Source organism: Crocuta crocuta, unplaced genomic scaffold (genome assembly GCF_008692635.1).
Source record: "Crocuta crocuta isolate KB4526 unplaced genomic scaffold, BGI_CrCroc_1.0 scaffold337, whole genome shotgun sequence".
Classification (NCBI taxonomy): domain Eukaryota; kingdom Metazoa; phylum Chordata; class Mammalia; order Carnivora; family Hyaenidae; genus Crocuta; species Crocuta crocuta.
In genome coordinates, this window is record NW_027528873.1 from 3,474,086 (window position 1) to 3,496,388 (window position 22,303).

A 22,303-nucleotide genomic window follows, 5' to 3' on the forward strand; every position below is an offset into this window, starting at 1 on the left:
AGGTAGCTCATGGATGAACTTCAGGAGCTCTCTCAGTTACATGAAAATATATGCAAAATTCTGAGTGTTGGCAAATGTGTATTCTTTAAAAAAACACTAACTCCCTCAATTTCTCAAAGGGATTTATGATACAGAAAAGACTAACTAGTACTGAATCTTCAAAACGTGTTCTGTAATTTGTTATTTTTAACTCTGCTTCTGTCTAGTTTTATCAAAAGTGGTTCCATATCACTTGTTTCAGTCATCTGGAAGCATGGTAAAAATGCAAATTGCTGAGCATTATCCAATACCTATTGATTCAGAATACTTAGAGAGTGAGATCAGAGAAATTTGTGTGTTTGGGGTCGGGGGACGGGGGAAGAGTTTTTTTTTTTTTTTTTTTTTTTAAATCCAAGTTAATTGACATATAATGTAATAATGATTTCAGGAATAGAGTTTAGTGATTCATCACTTACATATAACACCCATGCTGAAATTGCGTTTTAAAAAAATACTCCGCCAGTAATCAATATTAAGATTTGTCAAGTACTTACTGGAAGCCAGGTGCTCTTTTAAGCTCTTTATGTATTTATTTACTTATTCCTCACAGTAACCCAAAAAAAGAGTAGTGTTTTTCCCTGCTTATTACTGCTGTAAATAAAGATAAAAGTCATTACTGTATGTTCTTATAACTAGTCATTTACCAAAATTGGGCTTCATGTTAAGAAGTCTGGCCCCATAACTCAGGCCCTTATTGAACCATTATGCTCAACTGACTTTTAAGAAATTATTCTCAAGTGTATAGGTGGTTGAGAACCACTGCCCTAGCCTATTAACTCTAAGTTAAAAACAGCTAGTCTCTTTCAGTCTGTTTCTTCTCGCCTTCGAAACTTAGTAACTCACCCTCAGAAAGCCTTCTTCATGCTTTCCCTGCTGGGCATGTTTATCTATCTTATATAGTACTTGCTTATTAATAGAGTCTATTGAATCATTTGTTTCAATATAATTCCTTTTTCCACAACTGGTTATCAAATTTCTCAGTGGCAGGTGTCTTACCTTCTTTTTTATCTCCTTAGTCTGCTCAGTTTTTATATAGTAAATATTCAATATAGTAAATGTTAACTGAATAGAGAAATGGTAACAGACTAACCATTTTAGTAGCCTAAAGGAGGTTAGGGTGACAGATTTTGACAGTATTTCACAGGAATGGTTGAATGAGATAATTCTGCAGTACTGAGAATTATACCAAGAAAGGACCCCAAATACTACCCCTTAGTTTCCTCAGGTAGCTCATGGATGAACTAATTGGGAATTGAATTTGATGGCAAAGATTATAACATGGAGGATATTGAAGATAAGAGTAGCATGAACATATGAAAATAAATGTAGAAATTATATTGTAGTCCTTAAACGTTTTAGGAAAGAATCAGATTGGAGTTCTTTTTTTTATTATCATTTATCAGTCTATGTTGTGTCAAGAAAAAAAGATGTTCACAAGTAAGAAAAACGAGAAAAGCACATTATAGTAGAAACATACAGGTTTAAAACTCTAAGTTTGCTATACAGATAAAGTACTAGACTTTGAAAGACATTTCCTTTCTAAATAATATTTTTCTCTTTCAGGGTGATATTGGAAAAAGAAGGGCCTCGTTCCTTGTTCAGAGGCTTAGGCCCCAATTTAGTGGGGGTGGCCCCTTCCAGGTAAAAATAATTTTTTTAAGTTAAGCAAAATCGTGGCAGTCTTTTCTTGTTTCAAGCTTAATGACAGAAGATGCTGAAGAGAAGTTAAGGTGGTAGGTAAGGATAAAGCACTAGGGTGTAAAGAACAGACCTCTGTAACCATCTAAAAGGATGGGCAGTTTGCACCATGTGGAGGTCATTGTAAAGCAGTTTTTGTACCAAGTTTCAAAAGGCAGAGACCAAACTAAAGGAACCAGCAGTGAGAAAGAGGAATACCTAGAACTGTAGAACTAACCCTATTTTTTGGATTCTAGGACAAGCTAAATAGATAGAATGGTTTCATTGCCTATTAAAGAAGCCAAAAAGACCTTAATACATTAGTCATTTTTCTCTGAGATCCTTTCATCTTAGACTTCTTCCATGATCCAGTCCTATAGAGTTCACATTCAGAATGAAAATGGAGAAAATCTAGGTCTGTATCCCAGGTACTAAGTCTATGTCTTATTATTTATTGGGTTTCAGCTTTTTATGAGCTCTTTACTCTCTTAAAAAGCTATCTTAAAAATTTTTTCCTTACTGTAGAAATTTTTAAAAATGTATGGCATAAAGCTTGCTTGACATTCCATCTTAAACACATCACCTGTCATGCTATATGCCTTCCTGGAGATGTTTACACTTCTCTTTACAGATAACATTAAAACACTTTAGTATATAGTCTTCCATTAATTTTTCTGACTTACTGTGTATGTAAAATGTATAATATATATACCTAACATTATTTACATTAATTTTTTTATTTTATAAATTTACTTATTTAAATTCAAGTTGGTTAACATACAGTGTAGTATTGATTTCAGGAGTAGAACCCAGTGAGTGATTCATCACTTACATATACCACTCAGTGCTCACCCCAACAAATGCCCTTCTCCCGTCTAGCTCATCCCCTCCACACACCTCCCCTCTGGCTACCCTGTTTGTCCTCTGTATTTAAGAGTCTCTTATAGTTTGCCTCTCTCTCTGTTTTTATCTTATTATTCCTTCCCTTTGTCTGTGTTCTTCTATATTAATTTAATCATATTTAATATAGTTCACCAAATTTGTGTTGAAGGTTTTCCCATTGAAAATATGTAGGGTTTTTTTTTTTATTGCATAGTATGGCTACTCTGTCATTAATAAGCATTCCCTTACTGATAAACCTTTAGATTTATCTGATTTCCACATTTTTTCTGTTGAAAACAGTGGTTTTGTCAACATAGCTATACTTTTATCTTTGAGTACTTAAGCAAGTGTATTTCTTCATGATAGTTACTTAAAAGTAAAATTTCTGTAAAAAAGAACACATGCATATTTGAAATCAATGAATATTGTTCAATTGCCCTCTAAAAAGGCATCCCATATTTTTATTCTCAAGTAGTGAATTAGTTGCTTTTTATCCACGTATTACTCATGTTGGCTACTATTCATGTTTGGAGTTGTTTTTTGTTTTTAATTTTTTTATGTTTATTTATTACTGAGACAGAAAGAAACAGAGCATGAATGGGGGAGGGACAGAGAGAGAGGAAGACAGAATCTGAAGCAGGTTCCAGGCTCTGAGCTGTCAGCATAGAGCCCGACACAGGGCTTGAACTCACAAAACCATGAGATCATGACCCAGTCCGAAGTCAGACGGTTAACCGACTGAACCACCCAGGCACCCCATTCATGTTTTTTAATACTTGCCAAAGAGAATAAACATGATTTTCACTGTTTTAATATACATTTGTTTAATTTTTGGTTCAGTTACACCATCATTCCTGTAACTATTTGCCATACGTGTATGTCTTCCATGAATTACCTGTATATATTCTTTGCCTCTCTTCTCATTAAGAGGTCTTTTTTCTTATTCATTGCTAGGAATGCATTGTTTATACCTCTTCATACTTCATCATCTTTAAATATGTTTTTTTTTCTTGCTCATAAAGTAGAATGTTTTTGTTTTGTTTTTGAGAGAGAGCATGAGTGGAGGAGAGAGGGAATCTTAGACAAGCTCGATCCCATGACCCTGGGATCATGACCTGAGCAGAAATCAGGAGTCAGACTCTTAAATGACAGAGCCACCCAGGCACCTCAGAATGTTTCATTTTAAATTATATTAACTTCCATTTTTCTTCAGCACACTAAAAAAGGCACAACAGTGAGACTCTGGCTATTTGTATTTGTTTGCCTATTATGTGGACAGATAATTAGGATTATTGGGAAATAACAGGATATTTGATGCAGCAAGCAGGTAATTCAGAGCCTAGAAACCAAAAAAATGAGGAAGTAGTTGGGATGCTTAAAGTCATATTCAATAAATTAATGGGACGTGTTCACAGATTAATGAAATGTTTACAAACATTAGAAGATATCATATGATGGGGGTGATTTCTTTTGGAATTATTTTGTCTGTTTAAGGAGACTGTGAACTACTCTGTATAATGTAGATTAGAATATACCACCGTGTCTCAAATTTGTTTAATATATTTTTATTAATTGGGTCTTTTCTTTAACCCTCCCCTCACTTAAAAAATATCATATATATAAAATATGTTATATCTTATTNTTCACTCAAGTGTGTTTAGTTAAGCTTTACCGTTACATAAAGCCTTCCAGCCTTATATGTTCCCCGCATCAAAATCTTCTAAAAATACTTTTTATTTCAGTTGGCTATGAAAGTATTGGGGCAGGGGTGGTGGGTGTCTTTTTGTTAGAGGATGCTTTGCATTTGATGAACTTGACATCGAAGTTTGTCTTTTTCTTTCTTTTTTTAAAGTTTATTTTTATTCATTTTGAGAGAGAACATGCAAATTGGGGAGGGACAAAGAGTATCCCAAGCAGGCTCTGCACCACTGGTGCGGAGCCTGATGCGGGGCTCGAACCCACAGACTGTGAGATCATGACCTGAGCCGAAACCAAGAGTTGGACACTTAACCAGCTGAATCACCCAGGTGCCCCAGAAGTTTGTCTTTTTCTTAATAAGTCATTATAAGAAGTACTTCAGGATCTTTGTGGAAAAAATATAGAAACTAACCTGATGTTACATGAGAATGTGACTAAGACTTTATGTTTGTTTTTAGATTTCTCTAAAATTATAAAGATTAATTTACTTGTCATTCAAATCTTATGAATTAGGCAACATGCTTATTGATAAAATTTAAATCTTTATTTTAGAGCAATATACTTTGCTGCTTATTCAAACTGCAAGGAAAAGTTGAATGGTATATTTGATCCGGATTCTACCCAGGTACACATGATTTCTGCTGCAATGGCAGGTATGACTATATAATATTAAAAGGCAAAAAATCTTCTGAAGGCTAGAGACTTAATACTGAATGATGATGAATTTACATTGTACATTTAAGACAGTGAATGTGCTCTTCATCGATTAGCATCTGCAAACATAATTCTTATATTTATTAGTATGTAGTAAATTTCATCTGGAGGTATACGTAAAATCTGTTATCAGTTGACGTTTTTAAATTAGGTTTGTGATAGCATACAGGTGATATAATATTTACATTGTCTTCTGTATTCCGCTGAATATTTAGTTATCATTTTTAACAGTTTAAAGAATCCAACCATAATTACATATAAATAAGTTATGGAGCTGTAATTTACTCTTCTCTCCTCAATTTCTGTTAGTGCCTTTTCCCTTTTTGCTGCATGTTTTGGCTTCTGTCTGAAATGTGCCGGCAGTTCTTGGTAAAGTATTCATTTTGTCCTGTGCTCAAATGAAGTTTTTGTGATGTATTATTAATAACTAAGAGTTCCTATAATTTATGTATTTTGAATACTATGTTTAGCATTCCATATGAATCACACTAGATAGCACTTGAAATTTAGGCATTGGCTATATGTATATGCTTGCTATAGATATGTTTTCTAGGGACTCTTCTATCATTATTGTTGAATATATATGATTCTAAATCAAAGCAGCTAGTTCTGGGCCTCTGCACTGCCTTAAAGATAAACTAGGAGATTGATTTGACCAATCTGGTTCTGAAATCATTTGTTGCAATGCGTGTTAGACAAAGCCATGATCTTTGTTTGGTTCATTCTCTGCAGCTTTCTGAGATTCGTTGCATATTTAACCATACCTTATGTTTCCAAATTATGCTGTGACTTTATTAAGCAGATTATGACTACTTTCATCAATTGTTGAGCAGTAAATTGAGTGTCAATTACATGTTTAATAATGAGTGCTTTAAACTGTTAACCATTTTCTGTTTAGAAATAAATTGGATCAATTTGAACCACATACTTTAACAAACTAAGTGTAAGTTGGAAATAACTAATATCTGAAAGGTCAATAGCCATAATAATCTACCATATACCTTATAATTATTTTCAAGCCTTTTTCTATTTGGTAATTGTTGACTGACTTGTTGAAGTTTAAAAGCTGGAAGGAAAAACCTTAGAGGTCAAGGTAGTAAACTACTCTTATTTACCCAGGAGGAAAGATCTTGGGCAAGTTACACAATTTATATGAACCTCTCTTACCTTATCCTTGGATGTAGGTTGCTCTACAAAGACTTGGATTTTGACAATTAGTTTTTTAATACCATAGAGATCATCTAGTTACAACTAGAATTTTTTAAATAATACTTTTTATAGATGTTGAATATGAATAGAAATGATTTTACCTCTACAAATTTGAGTGGGTATAAGGTAAAAGTTAGTGGCTTAATTTCAAATTATATGACCACTGTATTAGGATCTTTAAGAATGTATTTCTGGATTACCAGTGTTTATGTTTTTGTTTTTTAAACTCAGGAAATTGTTAAAGAAATGTTAATCTTTCTTTTTTTGTTTTGGAAGACTTGAAGTCAAGAAAGTAGATGAGCGGTAATTTTTATTTGAGGATAGTTGTTATATATTCAGTGGTGTGAATTTAGGGTTTCAGAATACCTTAATTCCCAGCAGAACATCTTTTTTCATTAGGATATCTCATCAGAATTTATTACTATTTTTGTATCATGTTGCAAAGAATTTCAGTAGAATTGTCATTTTGTACTTTTTTCTCAAATGTGTACAAATGTCAACTCATAGTTTTATATCTATACATTGATACAATTCTCCAACTTGAATTCCTTGACTTTTTGTAAATTGATGGTCCTGTCGTTCAGAGATTATTATACTATATACTTACTTTGTAATTTGAAAATACTTCTTCCATTTGTTTGCAGTTACATTTTTCTGAGAATTGTGCTTTCAGAGCTTCCTTGCACTGTTCATGAGCATTAACACTTAGCTTTGCAGTTTTTATACATAACTACATGGTTGGTGAAACTGAATGGTCCCATGCAGACTCATTAAGGGAGCCTTTTGCCCCCTTTATTCTTGAAATAATCTAGACCAGATTGCTTTGGTTTTTCTTCAGAGTTACTTTTAGAAGTCTTCTAAATATGAATTGGGGGTACAAAGTGCTTAGAGGCAGTCATGTGAAAAATTGTGTTTTAACTGGCTATTAAAAAAATGCTAACCTTGTCATGTTAGTATCAAAAGGTGAACTAAAATAGACTGTAGTGATATTGCCTGCAAGATTTTGCCACATTAAACAGGATACACATTAAGGATTTAGTAGCAGACCTTATATGTAATTTTTATTCCAGATAGCCTGTTGATTTTGTATTTTATCCACATGAACTCAAGTGTTCAGATAGCAAACCTTTTTTCCTCAAAATTACAATTTATTTAAGATGGATCTTCTCATTTGTTTTAGTGTTTCAAGAGAAGACTATAGGAATTTATAAATTTAAATTTGGAGGTATAAATTAAAAAAATTATTTCCAATTGGAAGGCTATTTAATCAAATTAGGTAGTGTTGAGTCTTTATGTTTTACCTGTTTGTTTTTTCCTTCCCAACGTGTACCCTTTGTCAGACTGAGAGTATTTGTTTTCTTGAGGGTATTTGTATGTTTTTGTTTAAATGAACTTGCTTATCCCTCTGTATACCCCTGACACAAGTGTGCATACAAATAAGAGTATTGTTTCTTTATGGTAATTCCTAATTTTCAAAAGTTTTTATCTGGAATATATATGCTTTTCTATACAACATTACAGATTTAAATGAAAATTCTGATTTTTATTGGATTATATATTTAAGTAGTTATCACTTAATTTTTAAAATACCAGAAATGTAATCAGTTGACATTTACAGCATACCTTGTGGGTTTTATTTGCTCTTAGCATTCACTGTTATTTTTCAAGCTACATCTTTCTATTTGACCTAGTTTATTATTAAAGATTTTTTCCTCATTAAGAAGAAATTTTGTCTTTCCTAAATAAAATATATTTTTTAATATTTTATTTGTCCTTGGCAGTTTATTCAGCCAAATGGATGTTTGGACAGATGTTTTGTGTGTTTGTATATAAACATTCTTCCTGTTTTTTTGTTTTGTAGAACACAAGAACTTAAATATAAAATAATCCAAAATATTCCATAAAAATGGATGTGCAATATTATTGGCCATAGTGCAAAGGTTATAGGTATTATTGTAGCAACATATACTTTATTTAAAAAATTATAAATTATTACAAAGCGTTACTTGAATATTCTGGTTTTTTTTTAAGACTTAGTAAGAAAAATATATTTACTAAGTAAGCTGATTATTAAAGCATAGAAAATCATGATTTCACTTCTGATCATGGTAGATAACTATGATTAGAAAATGGGATATGACAATCCCTTCTAAATATTTTTTTAGATTCCCCATTGACAAGGTTAGCATTTTTTTCTTTAAGACAAAATTCGTCTTTTAGGTAAGTATTTGGACTCTGAAACTGCTGCAGATGGCAGAATTTTCAGTACTCGGTGCATTTTTTAAAAAAATTTATGGCCCATTCTGATATTCTTTTTTGTTTTTTAACTTAAAATTTTCAAAAGAGTTAGATCTCACAGTAAATATTTCTGAAATCCTTCCAATGGGATTCATTTTGTACACATGTTTCTGATGAGGTCACTGCTTGTTGTTATGATACAGAAAAGCCTGTGTCTATTTTAGGCATTTACTGTACATTTCTCCCGAGAAAAGAGTGAGATCGTGTCATCTCATGCTCCCCATCCGCAGGTCACTTCCTGTAGAAATATGGACTAACTTAAACCTCGTGAGTACTGATCTGAGCATCTCTTGCAGCCTCTAGTTATAAGAAACACACCCTGGGAATTTATAATAGCTATGGAATTAATAGAAGGCGGGAAGAACTTTTATTTCCTGAATTTGTGTGTGCGTTCTGAGTATTTTATAAAACTTTAATTCTGATCCCTTTATACTATTCCTTCTAGAAGGAAGAATGGGGTAATTTTTCAGTCATTGTGTAATAAAAGCCTGGGGTCTTCAGCTTGGCCATAATAGCCTTGACCTCCAAAGAATTTGATGACAATATTTAAGATGAATGTAGTTGTAAATGGTATCATACCATCCTACAACTTTTAGGAAAAATAGTAGTTCCCTTTGCTTAGCATAACATATTTTAAAAGTCTAATACGATGCCTTCTATTCTCTTGTCTGTTGATACTTAGCCTTCTACTTTCTTGCAAAAATATTGATCTTAATACCTACATTACTTTCCAATAAATACAGGTTAAGAATATGTGGGATCTAAGTTGTTTTAGTTTTAATTGGGTTTTTTTTTTGTAATTTTAATGTATTTTTCTTAGAAGATTAGGTGGGCTTAATTCTTACAGAACTTGACAAAATAAAAAGTGCAGAAAATGCAATACTACAGGTATCACTCACTTAATGAAATAGACATTTTCAGCAAGTTTCTTATAAGCAGGATTTCTCTTCATCTGGTTTCCATTATCAAATGGAGTCTTAGATGAAGGAAAACTTTAAAAGTTGCATTTTAAGAGTTTTAAACATTTTTCTAATAACATTCTAACTGTACTACTAACAGTATGGCCAGTACACTTCCATTTTGCTTTAACTGACTGGAGCAATATTAATTCTTTTTAACCTACAAATAGATCTTTCATACCTCTAAGTCAGTTTTAATGTTTAACAGGTACTCAGAATATTAACATGAACTAGCATATTACCAAAAATTCACAAAATTGAAATGCCACAATAAACAGTAATAGAAAATTTCTAAACTTCAGGGACACTATTCCCAGTATCCTTGTGTATGTTTGTCTTAGAAGTAGGAAGATCTGTTTAGCTTTGGCTGTTGGCCAACTTCAAATTGTCCTACTATGTAGAATTCTAAGTTGGTGAAAAGTTTTTGCTTCTTCCCACTTGTTTCATTTCTTGAATTAATAGACTTTGTTTTTATAGATTTAATTAGCCTAATAACGTCTAGTTAGTTTAATAAAGTGTGGTTAAGAGAATGTAATAGCATCAAAATCCAGGACTAGAGTTGTAACTGTGGTAAAGACCAGTAATGTTATGCCTAGATTCTGTCTAATGGTTTGCCAGCATTTAGGCTAGTGTCTTTATTAAGATCTGGCTTATTATTGGGGGATTTGAGCCAGAACAGCTCTAGTAAGCACTGATGAGGGATAAAATGACAGCAGTCTCTTACTTACCTTAATTTTAATGTGTCCTGTTCTATAGATTAATTTGTATCTGGAAATGAATTTTAGTTAAGTGAGAAATACCTGTTGTTTGCGTCCTATCATTGTTCATTAGTGTGTACAGAGAATAATTAAAAATTTTATTCATGGATATTTAAAAATTAATTTCTAGTAATATTTAAATATTTTTGCAATATTTTAAAGTTTACATATATGGAGCTTTTTTCAGCCTTTAATTGAGGAATTTTGTGAGTTGGGAGAGTATTAAGCTTGGGTACTAAGTTTATATCTTTAAAAATAGAACTTCTATTTAAAAAAAAACTTTGATGCTCATCTTTACAAATAAAGTATAATAGATTGAATGAGATATTTACTTAGGCCATTTTTTTTTAAGTTTGGCATAAGGATTCCCAGTGTTAGGCTTTCAAAATTTAATGAAAAGCAAGTATTTTTTCTTAATTTCTACAGGATAATTAATAAAAACTATTGTGAATATTGAAGAATATTTTGTTGCCTTATGCAGTTTTGTGACCTTTTACTAATAAACCCCTAATATTGCTCTACAGATACTCAGCTAATAGTAAATATTTAAGTTTAAAAACAAAGAATTATCAGATTAGAGGTATGGCCAGAATACTGATGTCTGGTGCAAATTTGCTTTAAAATGTAATTTGAATGTATTTAGTTTGAGTTTTTCACTTAGGAAAATGAGAATCCTTAAAGCTGGAACATGCAAGAAAAATCTTTCCAAAATATTTAAACTGATCTAACAGCTTCATATTTTTATTCTCTTTTCCTTTTCTAAGAATTTATATATGAAAAGAAACTTTATTTCTTAAAAAAAAAAAAAACTCTTATTTTTATTATTCCTGACACCTGGTCCAGTACTTTAAATTTTTATTATTTTAATACTGGCACATAGAAAATTGTTGCTCCCGTACTAGTTTTATACATATTTATGTAGTATTAAAAGCACTAAAGAGAAATGGAGACTATAGGCCTATTACAAAATTGTGAAAGGTGTTATCAAACCAAATTTCTATTCCACTTACCATGTTTTATAAATAGATTCAATTTAAGCATCGCTTTGTGAGATATCTGGCTATTTCTATGGTGTTAAAACAGTGGATTAAGGGAATAAATTTGAGTTAGCTAATTACCTGACATTATGGAAGGGAAAAGAACTTACGACACTAAATTCTACTTTGTAAACAATTTAGTAAAATTATTTTGCATTTTAGATATATCCATAGTAACTTCAAAAGCCAAGAAAGGATAATGATTGGTTGTGCACTATAGGTTAACTTAAAAGCCAAATTATTTTTACGTGCACCATAGCATTTTTCTTTCTGAATTAACTTTATTCATATTAAATGTGCTGGTTATATTTTACCTTTTTAAAAACAATGTACTTCACCTGCCTAGTATTTGATAGAAAGTATTAAAACAGTTAGGGCCTTAGACATTTCTGCCTGTAAGTTTCACTGAATTTAAAGTCCAGTTGAATAAATCTAGCTTGATAGGAGTAGTTCTGTGAAGTTTCTGTAGTGGTCTTCAGTGTTCACAAGCAATATATTAAAACTCTATTTTATATAGATGAAGCAATCTTCATAAATTCCTGTTATCAGGATGACATTTCATGTGCTATTTTTCAGTAACAGTAGGAAGACAGCAAGTAAAAGATACACACTAGTCTAGAGACCCTGGTCCAGAGATGTTAGTTTACTAACTAGAATGAGCCATCTTAGGTGACCACGCTCTGCACTGATAGTATATAGTACTTAACTTTTAAAGTAAGTTAGAACTACCTTCTACTCTGAGTTTCTCTCTTACATATCTATAAGTGAGAGGGAAGTTCCAGTTCCTAACTGTTTGAACTTTTGAGTTTTTGTATATGTTTAAGTGGATGAAAAATAGATCTTTCCTGTTAACCCTAACAGAAACCTTACTTCTGTGATACCATTATTTTAACAGTTTTAGTAAGTATATGTTTATATAAAGCATTTATAAGGGCAAACAACAGTCCTGTTATATAGTCACCTTAAGATCATATATAGTAAATGCTGGCCTTTAGGTAGAATCCACTTTGAAGAATAGGAATTGTGTAAGGACCTCAAGTAGCTGTGTAGAGTTTGCATGCTAAAAAGCCTTAGGATATACCAAATTTCTACAGATTTGCCTGTAAACATGAGGTTTTATATTTAGCTTTGAGTATAGAGGGTGCCCTAGAGAATAATCTGAATATAGTGGGAGAGGAATTTATATATAATCAGAATTTGCTCTTAAAGTACGGTCAGAATTTGAGAATGTAGATTGGAAGTAAACTACAAATGTTCATGATTGTATGGGTTTATAAAATAGAAGTGTAAAGTATATGTCACTTAATAGTTTCTTTAATATAGATTTATATAATATTTAAAACCTTTAAGTTAATAGTTCTTCATTTTTACCAGAGTTCATTTTAAACATATTTGTTTAGGTTTTACTGCAATCACAGCGACCAACCCCATTTGGCTTATAAAGACTCGGTTACAGCTTGATGCAAGGTATGTTACTTCATCAAAACAAAATTAAAGTTGGTTTTAAATAATTTTTTCCTGTGAATTTATCCCTGTGAAATATCAGTGCCATGTATCTAACCATGTTTTTCCCTTCTTTTGCTGCTGAATTTGTTTTTTTGTTTGGTTTTTGAAACTTGGGTCTACCATCAGAAGCAAAAGTGATGTATATAATAGTTGGCAATATGAGACTTTCCAGGGAGGAAAGTTAAGTGTTTTTATTTATTTATTTGCTTGCTTGCTTATTTCCTTACTTCTTCTTATTTTCCTGAGAGCACACATGAGAGTAGGAAAGAGGCAGAGGGAGAGAATCTTAAGCAGCTCCACACCCAGCTCAGAACCTGATGCGCAGTTTGATCTCATGACCTCAGCCAAAATCAAGAGTCAAACACTCAACTAACTGAGCCACCCCAGTGCCCCTATGTGTTGTGTTTTTAAATAAAAGAAAAAGAATATATATTAATCTAGGCCAAACAGTGGTACTTTCACTACATGAATGATTTAGTAACCTTATATACAGAGAGGCCTGGCATGGCTTCATTTAGCTTTCATATATTCATAGACTTGATCTGTTACCACTGACATCACGCTGTATGGTAGCACAATTCATTCATTTGAGAGATCTGTGTTGAACAGATACTGCTATGTGCTAGTGATATACCAAGAAACATTGGGGGCCAACTTTAAGTGGAATAGTCAGGGAATGTTTTTTTGAGCCCATTTTTAAGCAGAGGCAGTGGTCAGTACAAACATCATAGGTCTTAAGGTTAGGGCCTCTGGTGTGTTTTGGGAACTGAACAAAGGCCAGAAGCAGTGCAGTTTTGAATCTTGCCATCTCAGTTCCTATTGGCCTTTAGTATGGATGATGGGAAAAATAGTACTTTTATAGGGAGAGGATCCTATTGGTGTATTATAATATTAATAAAAAGACTTTTGAAACTTTTTTAGCCTTTCTTTCTAAAGTAGACTATAACAAATTTCCACTTTTTTTTTTTTTTTTTTACATTTTATGGCTTTGGGAAGTAGTGTTATATCTCATAGACTAAATAAAACTGATTTGAGAAATCATTAATAATTATGCATGCTTAAATATCTGTTTTTTACATTTTATCATGTTGGACTGTCAGCTAGTTGGAGACTTGAAATAGCTCTAATTTTTGTTTCATCCAGAATAATTTTTAATGAATCCTAAATGGTGAAGCAAAACTCAAAGTTTATTTCTTAAAGCCAAAGAGATCTGAAAAGTAGTGGCAGATAAAACAATCCAAAGGTTAAAGAAATGTGAGGTGCCAGTCTATATTATACTATTATAAGCTACCAGGAGTATACTCTAGTATAAGGGGGTCCTGAAAAAAAGTATGGCTTAAAACCCTTTGATCATTTTTTTCACTTCTAATTTTAACACAAAGTAGCACAAGTTCTTGGGCCTGGGGGTGGTGGGGAATGGAGTGAATTTGGGGTAATAGTGAAAGGCTGGTTTGAGGATGCTCATTTATAACTGTGAGATCAAGAACAGGGCTGGTGTGTTTGCATATTACCCTTTGGACTTGTAGCATTTTAACTTCTTGTGAGGAAGTCTCTGATGGCAGAAACTGATTACAGTTGGTTGCATGGATCACTCAACTGAGAAAGTATTCATACAGTGTTAGTAGTTGAGAACAGTCATTAGCTCAAAACAATAACTAGTTCATAAAACTGGAGTAATCTATATGTAGGTTATCAGGTGGGTGTCTTAATTGTGTTTTTATTTTATATCTGAAACAGGTTGTATGTAATTTATAAATAGGTAAATTTTCTATTTCTTTTCCTGTGAGTAGCATTTAAACCCATTTAATATGGCTCTGTTGGGAGAATCATAGTATAAAGTAATATTTTTACAAATTCAAAATTACATACTTGTGTCAGAGTAGTTGCTGTGACCTTAAGTAGCATTAAGGAAGTTTTGTTGGACACAGTCCTCGGTAACTACTTGAAACTATAAGGTCCTCATTTACTGTGCACCATGATACTGGCTGTTGCCTTAAAAGGATCATAGGAAATTTGTGTTTAATTCACACATTTTGGTGGAAGAACTGAGTGGGTTTCAAAGAATCCCTCAGATGTTCACATACTAGATTAATTGTACTTGCTTTGTGATACACGGTCATCACTGGTGTCTCATTCACTCTTTTATGTTAATAAGTTCAGAAGAAATCTCATTTGAACTAGATTTAATGTAATGTGACTGTTTTTATCTTGAGCTGTGGTCACAGTGTATTTGGACTAAAGGATTTTGTTGCTTATCCCTACAATACAAACTTCAGTGAGGACCTGAAACTGAGTGTATTTTGCATTAGTAGAAGAAAGTACTTACATGCTCCCCAGATATCTACTATGACAGACTTCGGGCAAATGAATAGGATATCTAAAATGAGTGTTTTAAAATTTTGGTTTCACTTCTTGATGAATTAGAGAGGATCATTCTGTACTAGAATGGCAGATTTCTACTATATTTTCTTTATTTAAAAATCTATATACTACTTTATTAATAAGATTTTTCCTTTTTGCTCTTCAGGAACCGTGGGGAAAAGCGAATGGGTGCTTTTGAATGTATTCGTAAAGTGTATCAGACAGATGGACTTAAAGGATTTTATAGGGGCATGTCTGCTTCATATGCTGGCATATCAGAGACTGTTATCCATTTTGTTATTTATGAAAGTATTAAGCAAAAACTACTGGAATATAAGATTGCTTCTACAATGGAAAATGATGAAGAGTCTGTAAAAGAAGCATCAGATTTTGTGGGAATGATGCTAGCTGCTGCCACCTCAAAAACTTGTGCCACAACTATAGCATATCCACATGGTAAGAGGAGTTTGAGTTTATGGGAGTAAAAGTCTATTAATTTAGAAATATTTTCACATGTCAGCCAATAGCCCACTTACTAGCACATTTGTAATTATATTGAATTCCAGTAAAACAATATATAGTTTCTTGGGAGTTCATCATAATGGGATTAAATCTGTGTTAAAAGTGTTTTAATAGGTCAGTATATATTATAGTAACATGGTGATTTAGCGTGGACTTTGGGCAAGTCACATTTCAGCCCAGAGCCAATCATATTACAGCCAGGTGACTTTGGGGCAAGTTTCTTTAAATTAAAAAGTATGGATATAGGTGGTATACTAGATACTTTATATACATTATTGCTAATCTACAAAAAATTCTGCGAAGTACTTACCTTCTCTATTGAAGTCTAAGTATGCTAGTACATAACCAGAATTTGTCTTTATTTTCAAATGAGAAATAAGAAATGTTAAGATTAAGTTGCCCAAAGTCACACAGCTTATTTAGATCACATAATTTTTTAGTGGAGGAGCTCAAATTTGAAATAGAGTCTGTAATCTCAAAGGGCCAGCCTATTTTACATTATTTCATGTTGGCAAATAAGTACATATGAATGATTTATTTCTCTCTGAAGTTTTACTTTATTAGCCTATTTCATTAGCAGGAAACAAAATTACTGAAGAATTTGCAGCGTGCTGAGGGTTTTTTGGGTAATTTTTATTGTTTTGTTTTAAATGTAGCCTTTGATTTTGTTGTGTTTGGGGTTTGTTTTGCTTTGGGATTTTTTTTGTCTGTTTATTTTTGAGAGAGAAAGAGAAAGAGACCAAGCTTGAGCAGGGAAGGGCAGAGAGAAAGGGAGACATAGAATCTGAAGCAGGCTCTAGGTTCTGAGCTTTCAGCGCACGAGCCATGGGATCATGACCTGAGCTGAAGTAGGATGTTTAACCAACTGAGCCACCCAGGTGCCCTTTTAAGATGTTATTTTTTAAGTAATCTCTACACCCAGTATGGGGCTCAAACTCACAACCCCAAGATAAAAAATTGTATGCCCCACTGACTGACCAGCCTGGCACCCCTGCTTTGGGATTTTACTCTAGATGCTTCACTCTTGTTATACTGATGAGCATTTATATTCATCCTCGTGATACGAAAGCTCTGTGGTTTTAAAGCTATATGAAGACAAATGAATCAGGGCTCCGAGTAAAATGAGAATTTTACTTGTAAAATGTAATTTATGAGTAAAACCCTCGAACCAATATGCACTGTGAACTTCTCTTAGTTTCCAGAGGGAAGTTCCTAACTTCTTTCTTTAAGAGAAGTCAAAAGAAGACAGTATCAACATTGCTTAGGTTCTGGCTCCTATGGAATGCCTAGAACTGTGGTGAGAGACAGAATTTTAGAGTTGTAAGCACCCCTTCTTTTCAAGTAAACTGATGTCATTACAAGAAGAGGTAGTTCATAAACAATATTTTGGAGTGGAATATATAAACGGCATTAATTTTTAGAAGCAGACACAAGAGATTTCAGATACTAACATTTGTAGTGAAAATGGCTCTAGGCCATCTCCCTCAGGCCCATCAGGAGTAGTGTGTTGGAAAAAGTCTTTAGTAGAGAGCTCTGAATTCTTATCCCAGCCTCTATCCCCAACTGACAAAAACCTCTCAGCAGTCCTGTTTCCTCGCCTTTCAAAACTAAGAACAATGGACTAACTATCCATGGACAGATCTATAGATAGAGATCCATAGATCTCTTAGAGCTCTAAAACTTTATGAGTTTTGCTTAGTTGCTTCCCAGATGGCACCTTTCAGCTGATTGGCTAGTATTTTGAACATTTCCAGCCTCATGAACATGAAATTTCATGTTGGCACTTGTGGATCATGGTGAATAGATTAGTAGCACTATTTTTTCGTTGTAGGGTCCACTTAAAATCTTTTCTGTTTGTCACTGTGTCTTGTGTATTCGTCTTTGATTCCACCTGCATTCCTTTTTCTGTTTCTTCACTTTTTTCTTACCACATCAATTCTCCCCTTTATCTATATTTAGTATGCAACTGATACTTTTGTTTTATTCTTTTACCATTCAGGAACCTTTGGAGTTTTGTAATTACTATTTATTATTAGTGATGTTAGCCAGTTGTCTTAAAAGTCTGGTGTTACTATAATATGACCAGTTTCAGTAAGTTATACATTAAAAATCACTCCTTACTTATCCTAAATGTACACTTAAAAGACTGGTAAATGGCATATACTCAGCACTAGGAGGGTATAAAGATACCACTAATTTTTTAAAATGACTTTTTTCCCCCTAAACAGAAGTCGTAAGAACAAGACTACGTGAAGAGGGAACAAAATACAGATCTTTTTTTCAGACACTGTCTTTGGTTGTTCAAGAAGAAGGTTATGGGTCTCTTTACCGTGGTCTAACAACTCATCTGGTGAGACAGATTCCGAACACAGCCATTATGATGGCCACCTATGAATTAGTGGTCTACCTTCTCAATGGATAGCAACTTGGGGCTGCTGTACTATGAAGAGGGAAGACCAAAAGATGACAGTGGACCATGCAGTATCGAAGCCAGCATGGTGGACAGAAGAAAATAGCTTGGGAACATGTAACTATGCCTAAGGGAAAGTTTGGTTGTAGGAATTAAAGTAATTACAACTGCATTACTTGGTCTTTTAAGTAATGTGAAAAAAACCTAGGCTGCCTCTAAGAAAAAGCCTTTAGAAGCACTACTTCTTTCCAAATTGCCATTTTCTCTACCGTGTCCCCAGGACATAGTTGGATTTTATTGATTTATGGCAGAATATAGTGTTTATTCCATGAGCACTTTTCCAGTCTCCTAATAAAGCCATCTCTAATCGTATAAATATTACAACTATCCAAAGATAGTGTTGACAGTCATAAATGTCTTACCTCTGGCTTCTGTGTAATTCCTGTAAAATTGTAAAATAACAGTAATAAGTGAGATCCTTAGTATTGTTTTCACATTTCCTTGAGAGGATCTGGAATATTTTAAAGTTAATTATTTGGCATTAGTCATTACTAGTTTTGACAGCCAATGAAATAGTATCTAAATATCTTGCATATTTTAGCTTTAAAATATTTGGTTTCCACTACTAACAGGAGTTTGATGTTCAGCGTAAAAAGGACACTTAAATTGTTGGTTAACATATCAAATTCAGTGGCAATAGTTTGGTTCAGAAGAAACCGGTAAGATGTTGACTCTTGGCCATTTCAGTCACTTGAGCATTTTCTCCTGTCTTTTCTGACTCTCTGATGTGTGAATGACTGCAGTTGTCTTTTCAGTGGTTTATTAGTTATGAACTTAAATTATCATCCATCATACCTTGGTGTTCCTTTCTTAAAGTGAAAAAAAGTACCACTTCTGAATCTTTTCTCTGTTTGCTTTCACATTAGGAATTTGAACCTTTGAGTTAATTCCAGATGATCAATATAAATTGCATTTATTTTGTAGAGAAAATGGTAATTTTCAGCTTTGCCATAATAGGTTTTTTTTTTAAGGTGGCATTATAAATATCTGGGGCAGTATAAACATAAAAAGGGGTCCCTCTGCCATCTGACCGAACAGGCAGTGATCCTAATTGACTTACAGTTTTGTAAATGAACAAATGAACTGCTATTGACAAGAAATGTATGCTATCCTAATTTCTTGAATGGTAAATCATAGAAAGATTCAAGTTAATTCAGATTAAGTGTGCTAACAGGATATAGCTTTTACATTTTGCTATTGAGTTCACCTCTACCTTTTAATACTTAAATGTATTATATGTATGGCCTTTATGAAGATGTTTGCTGTAATTCTGTTAAAAGACTTTGCATATGGATGTTGCTATACTGGTGTATAAAACATCTACAATTAAACTCCAACGTGGTACTCATTTCAGTATAGATGAACTGTACATTTTGTGCAATGGCTTTATCTTAAGAATGACTCTTCATGAATGCACTTTGTGGCCTTTTTTGGGAGGTGGGGTAAGAGTAAGAGAGAATTCCACTTTAGGAATTTTGTTTTTAAACATTGGTCGTGTATTAGGCAGAAACAGTGTTCAACAAAATGTTTTTCTGGGTTTTAGATACGGTGTTTTGGAGATCTTTAATACCATAAATGTTTTACATATTCTATGTATGCTCTAGTACCCCAACCATAAATTGTAGCACGTCATTGCAAGCTTACTCTGCTGTCACCAATGAAACAGTACCCTCTTAAATTCCTCACCTTCTTAACTCCTTATAATCAACAGTAACTGGATGTTTTTGAGGTGCTTTGATTGGAATTTAAAAACATTCCAATCTCTTTGGAGACCAAAGGCAATTTCCATTTCATTACCTTTGGGATTATTCATACCTTTATGGTGACTTTTAGCTTTGACATTTATTGTGAGAAACATGCCAAAAAAACAAAAAAACAAAAAACAACCAACCCAATAATAAGGGTTTCTAACTTAAATCTGGAGAGAAGGTCTCAATCTATAGTGTTTGCCTTTTCAGGTGCCACTTATACTGCCTAATACAGTGCCATTTGCCTTGTGAAGATGCATAAACATTAGTTGTGTTGAATGTAGGACAGAGATTCTCCATAACTGTAATGATCTCAGTACATCACAGCTGATTAAGAATGACATGAAAACCAGCAGCTAAGGAACATCTTATTATTTAGCTGTAGCAAATTCATACAAGTGTCCTTCAAGGATGAACATGTATTCTATTCCGGTTTGTATTTAGCAAGTGAGACTTGATGTGTTGACCTTTAGTGCATTATATTCAGCCTTTAAAAAGTGAGTGTTCTCTATGTACTGGAAGAAAAGATCTTAGAGTCTTAGACTTTGTTTCTTTATGCAACAACTGGAAAGGAGCAATGAGGCTTATTTTAATTTTTTTCCCCAAAGCACAATTTGCCGTAGTTTACTTTATGTATGACAGAGATAATTTAAAAAAGAAAACTATGTAAAAGTTGTGTATAAAGTTTGTCTCTGAAACATTTCTTTGGAGATTGTTTTAGTTGATGCAAATGTTTAAAAAAAAAACATGCTTAAAGGATTGCATTTTTTTTTTAACTGTTTTGTTTTCATCTATTTTCTATCAGATGACTTTTTATTTCTAGCTTAGAGATAGGCAGCACTCTTCAAACTGGTCTGCACTTTTATTATGCAGTCTTCTCAGAAAATTGAATTGAACTTAAACAAGTTAAAGCAGTAGATACTGAAAGATACGCTCATAGAGCCCCAGGTACAACTTTTGGTACCTGTAGCACATAGACCGTTTCCTAAATCTCAAAGTCCAAATCTGAGAATTACCAACCCTGTGACTGGGTACAGTACAATGCTTTTAAATCCAGGAAAAAACAAAAAAACTATCACCAAAGCTTTTTCTTAATTTTCATTATGTATGTAACTTTGTGGAACCAACCTTCCTAGATGGGGCCCACAAGTAATTTATAACTTTGAAACTAGGATAGAATATTGTTAGATTAATCAGCCTTTTGTCTCCTAAAACCTAATGCCCAATGTGGCGTAGCATTATTGTATTAGGACCAGGTTGTTAAAAATGATGAGTGTTTACTCTTTTACTGGAGTATAAACATGTCAGCTTTTTTAGATTATTTGAAATCACTGAAAATACCAATTTGAACTTGAAGGATTTAAGTGCTCGAAATCAGTCTGTCCTTTACTCTTCTAGCATTGTTCCTGCCTATCTTTTGCTGTTTACATGCTCTTCCGCCCAGACTTTAGTACTGTCTGCTGATCATGACTTTAACATTCCTAAGAATAAAGGTATTTCTGAATGATCTAAATTAGAAGGAATTTTAATTATATGAAGGTGTTTAATATAATGTACTTTCTGCCCATTCATGTCTCATCATGCCCTACACTTCTTGTTAATCTAAACACTGCTTTTTAGGATACCCCTTTTAGAAACAAAATTCTGGTTTCAGTTTTTATGTTAAAAAACATTTGAATGTGTACCCCTCATATGTGAACAATTAAATTATGATCTATTAGTCATAGCTAAATCAACTTCAGAGGAGTTGGTATCTTTTGACCATTTATGTAAGGTTTGCTATTCTTGCATTTTGTGTACATGGCTGTAAATTATGTGCATTTATTCTATTTATGTTAACTAGCTGCATTTTATTTGAATTGTTAAATTAAAAAATTAAAATATCCTTATGAAAATATGGGTTTTTTTTCCTATAATGTATTCTAATATTATGGTGAGAATGTTATCACGCTTTCTTAGGATTATGTGAAGAACAAAAGTGCATTGCCATTTTCAACTGAAGTGTTAGGCCCCTGTCTGCTATACATAGTGATATCTCTAGAGGAAACAAAAGGTCAAATAATCTACTTCCTTTGTAGTTCAGTAAGATATTTCTGTTCTGCCTTATGTTCCACAGGTTTATTGATCTTTAGGTACCACACTTTTTCATGTATCAAAATATCCAGTTTGCAAAATATCTGAGAAGTTGGAGACAGACTGTTATTTGATAACTCCTTGGGTTCTAATGATTTTTTTTTTTAACATGAATTTTTGTTAATTTTGGTTTCAGCCTTTCAGAAAGCTAAGAATATTACAAGTTAAAGAGCTGGACACTTGTTAGAATAACCAAATGAATCCACATATGACAAGTTGCAACAAGTGACACAGTTATGAGTTAATAGTACCTACCCATTTTATATTTTGTCCATTTGTTTTAAGTTTTCAC

At 33.0% G+C, this 22,303-nt stretch overlaps 1 protein-coding gene across 1 annotated transcript in view; it reads left to right on the top strand.

The window, feature by feature from the left end:
* SLC25A36 (solute carrier family 25 member 36) overlaps window positions 1-21,763 on the top strand; it is a 37,009-nt gene extending 15,246 nt beyond the window's left edge. Inside the window, exons 3-7 of the mRNA XM_077756694.1 lie at window positions 1,603-1,680; window positions 4,849-4,949; window positions 12,672-12,738; window positions 15,305-15,594; window positions 17,889-21,763. Of these exons, the coding sequence (XP_077612820.1) occupies window positions 1,603-1,680; window positions 4,849-4,949; window positions 12,672-12,738; window positions 15,305-15,594; window positions 17,889-18,082 (730 nt within the window). The 3' untranslated portion in view covers window positions 18,083-21,763. The remainder of the gene's footprint in view (window positions 1-1,602; window positions 1,681-4,848; window positions 4,950-12,671; window positions 12,739-15,304; window positions 15,595-17,888) is intronic.
* The last annotated feature ends 540 nt before the right edge of the window (window positions 21,764-22,303 follow it).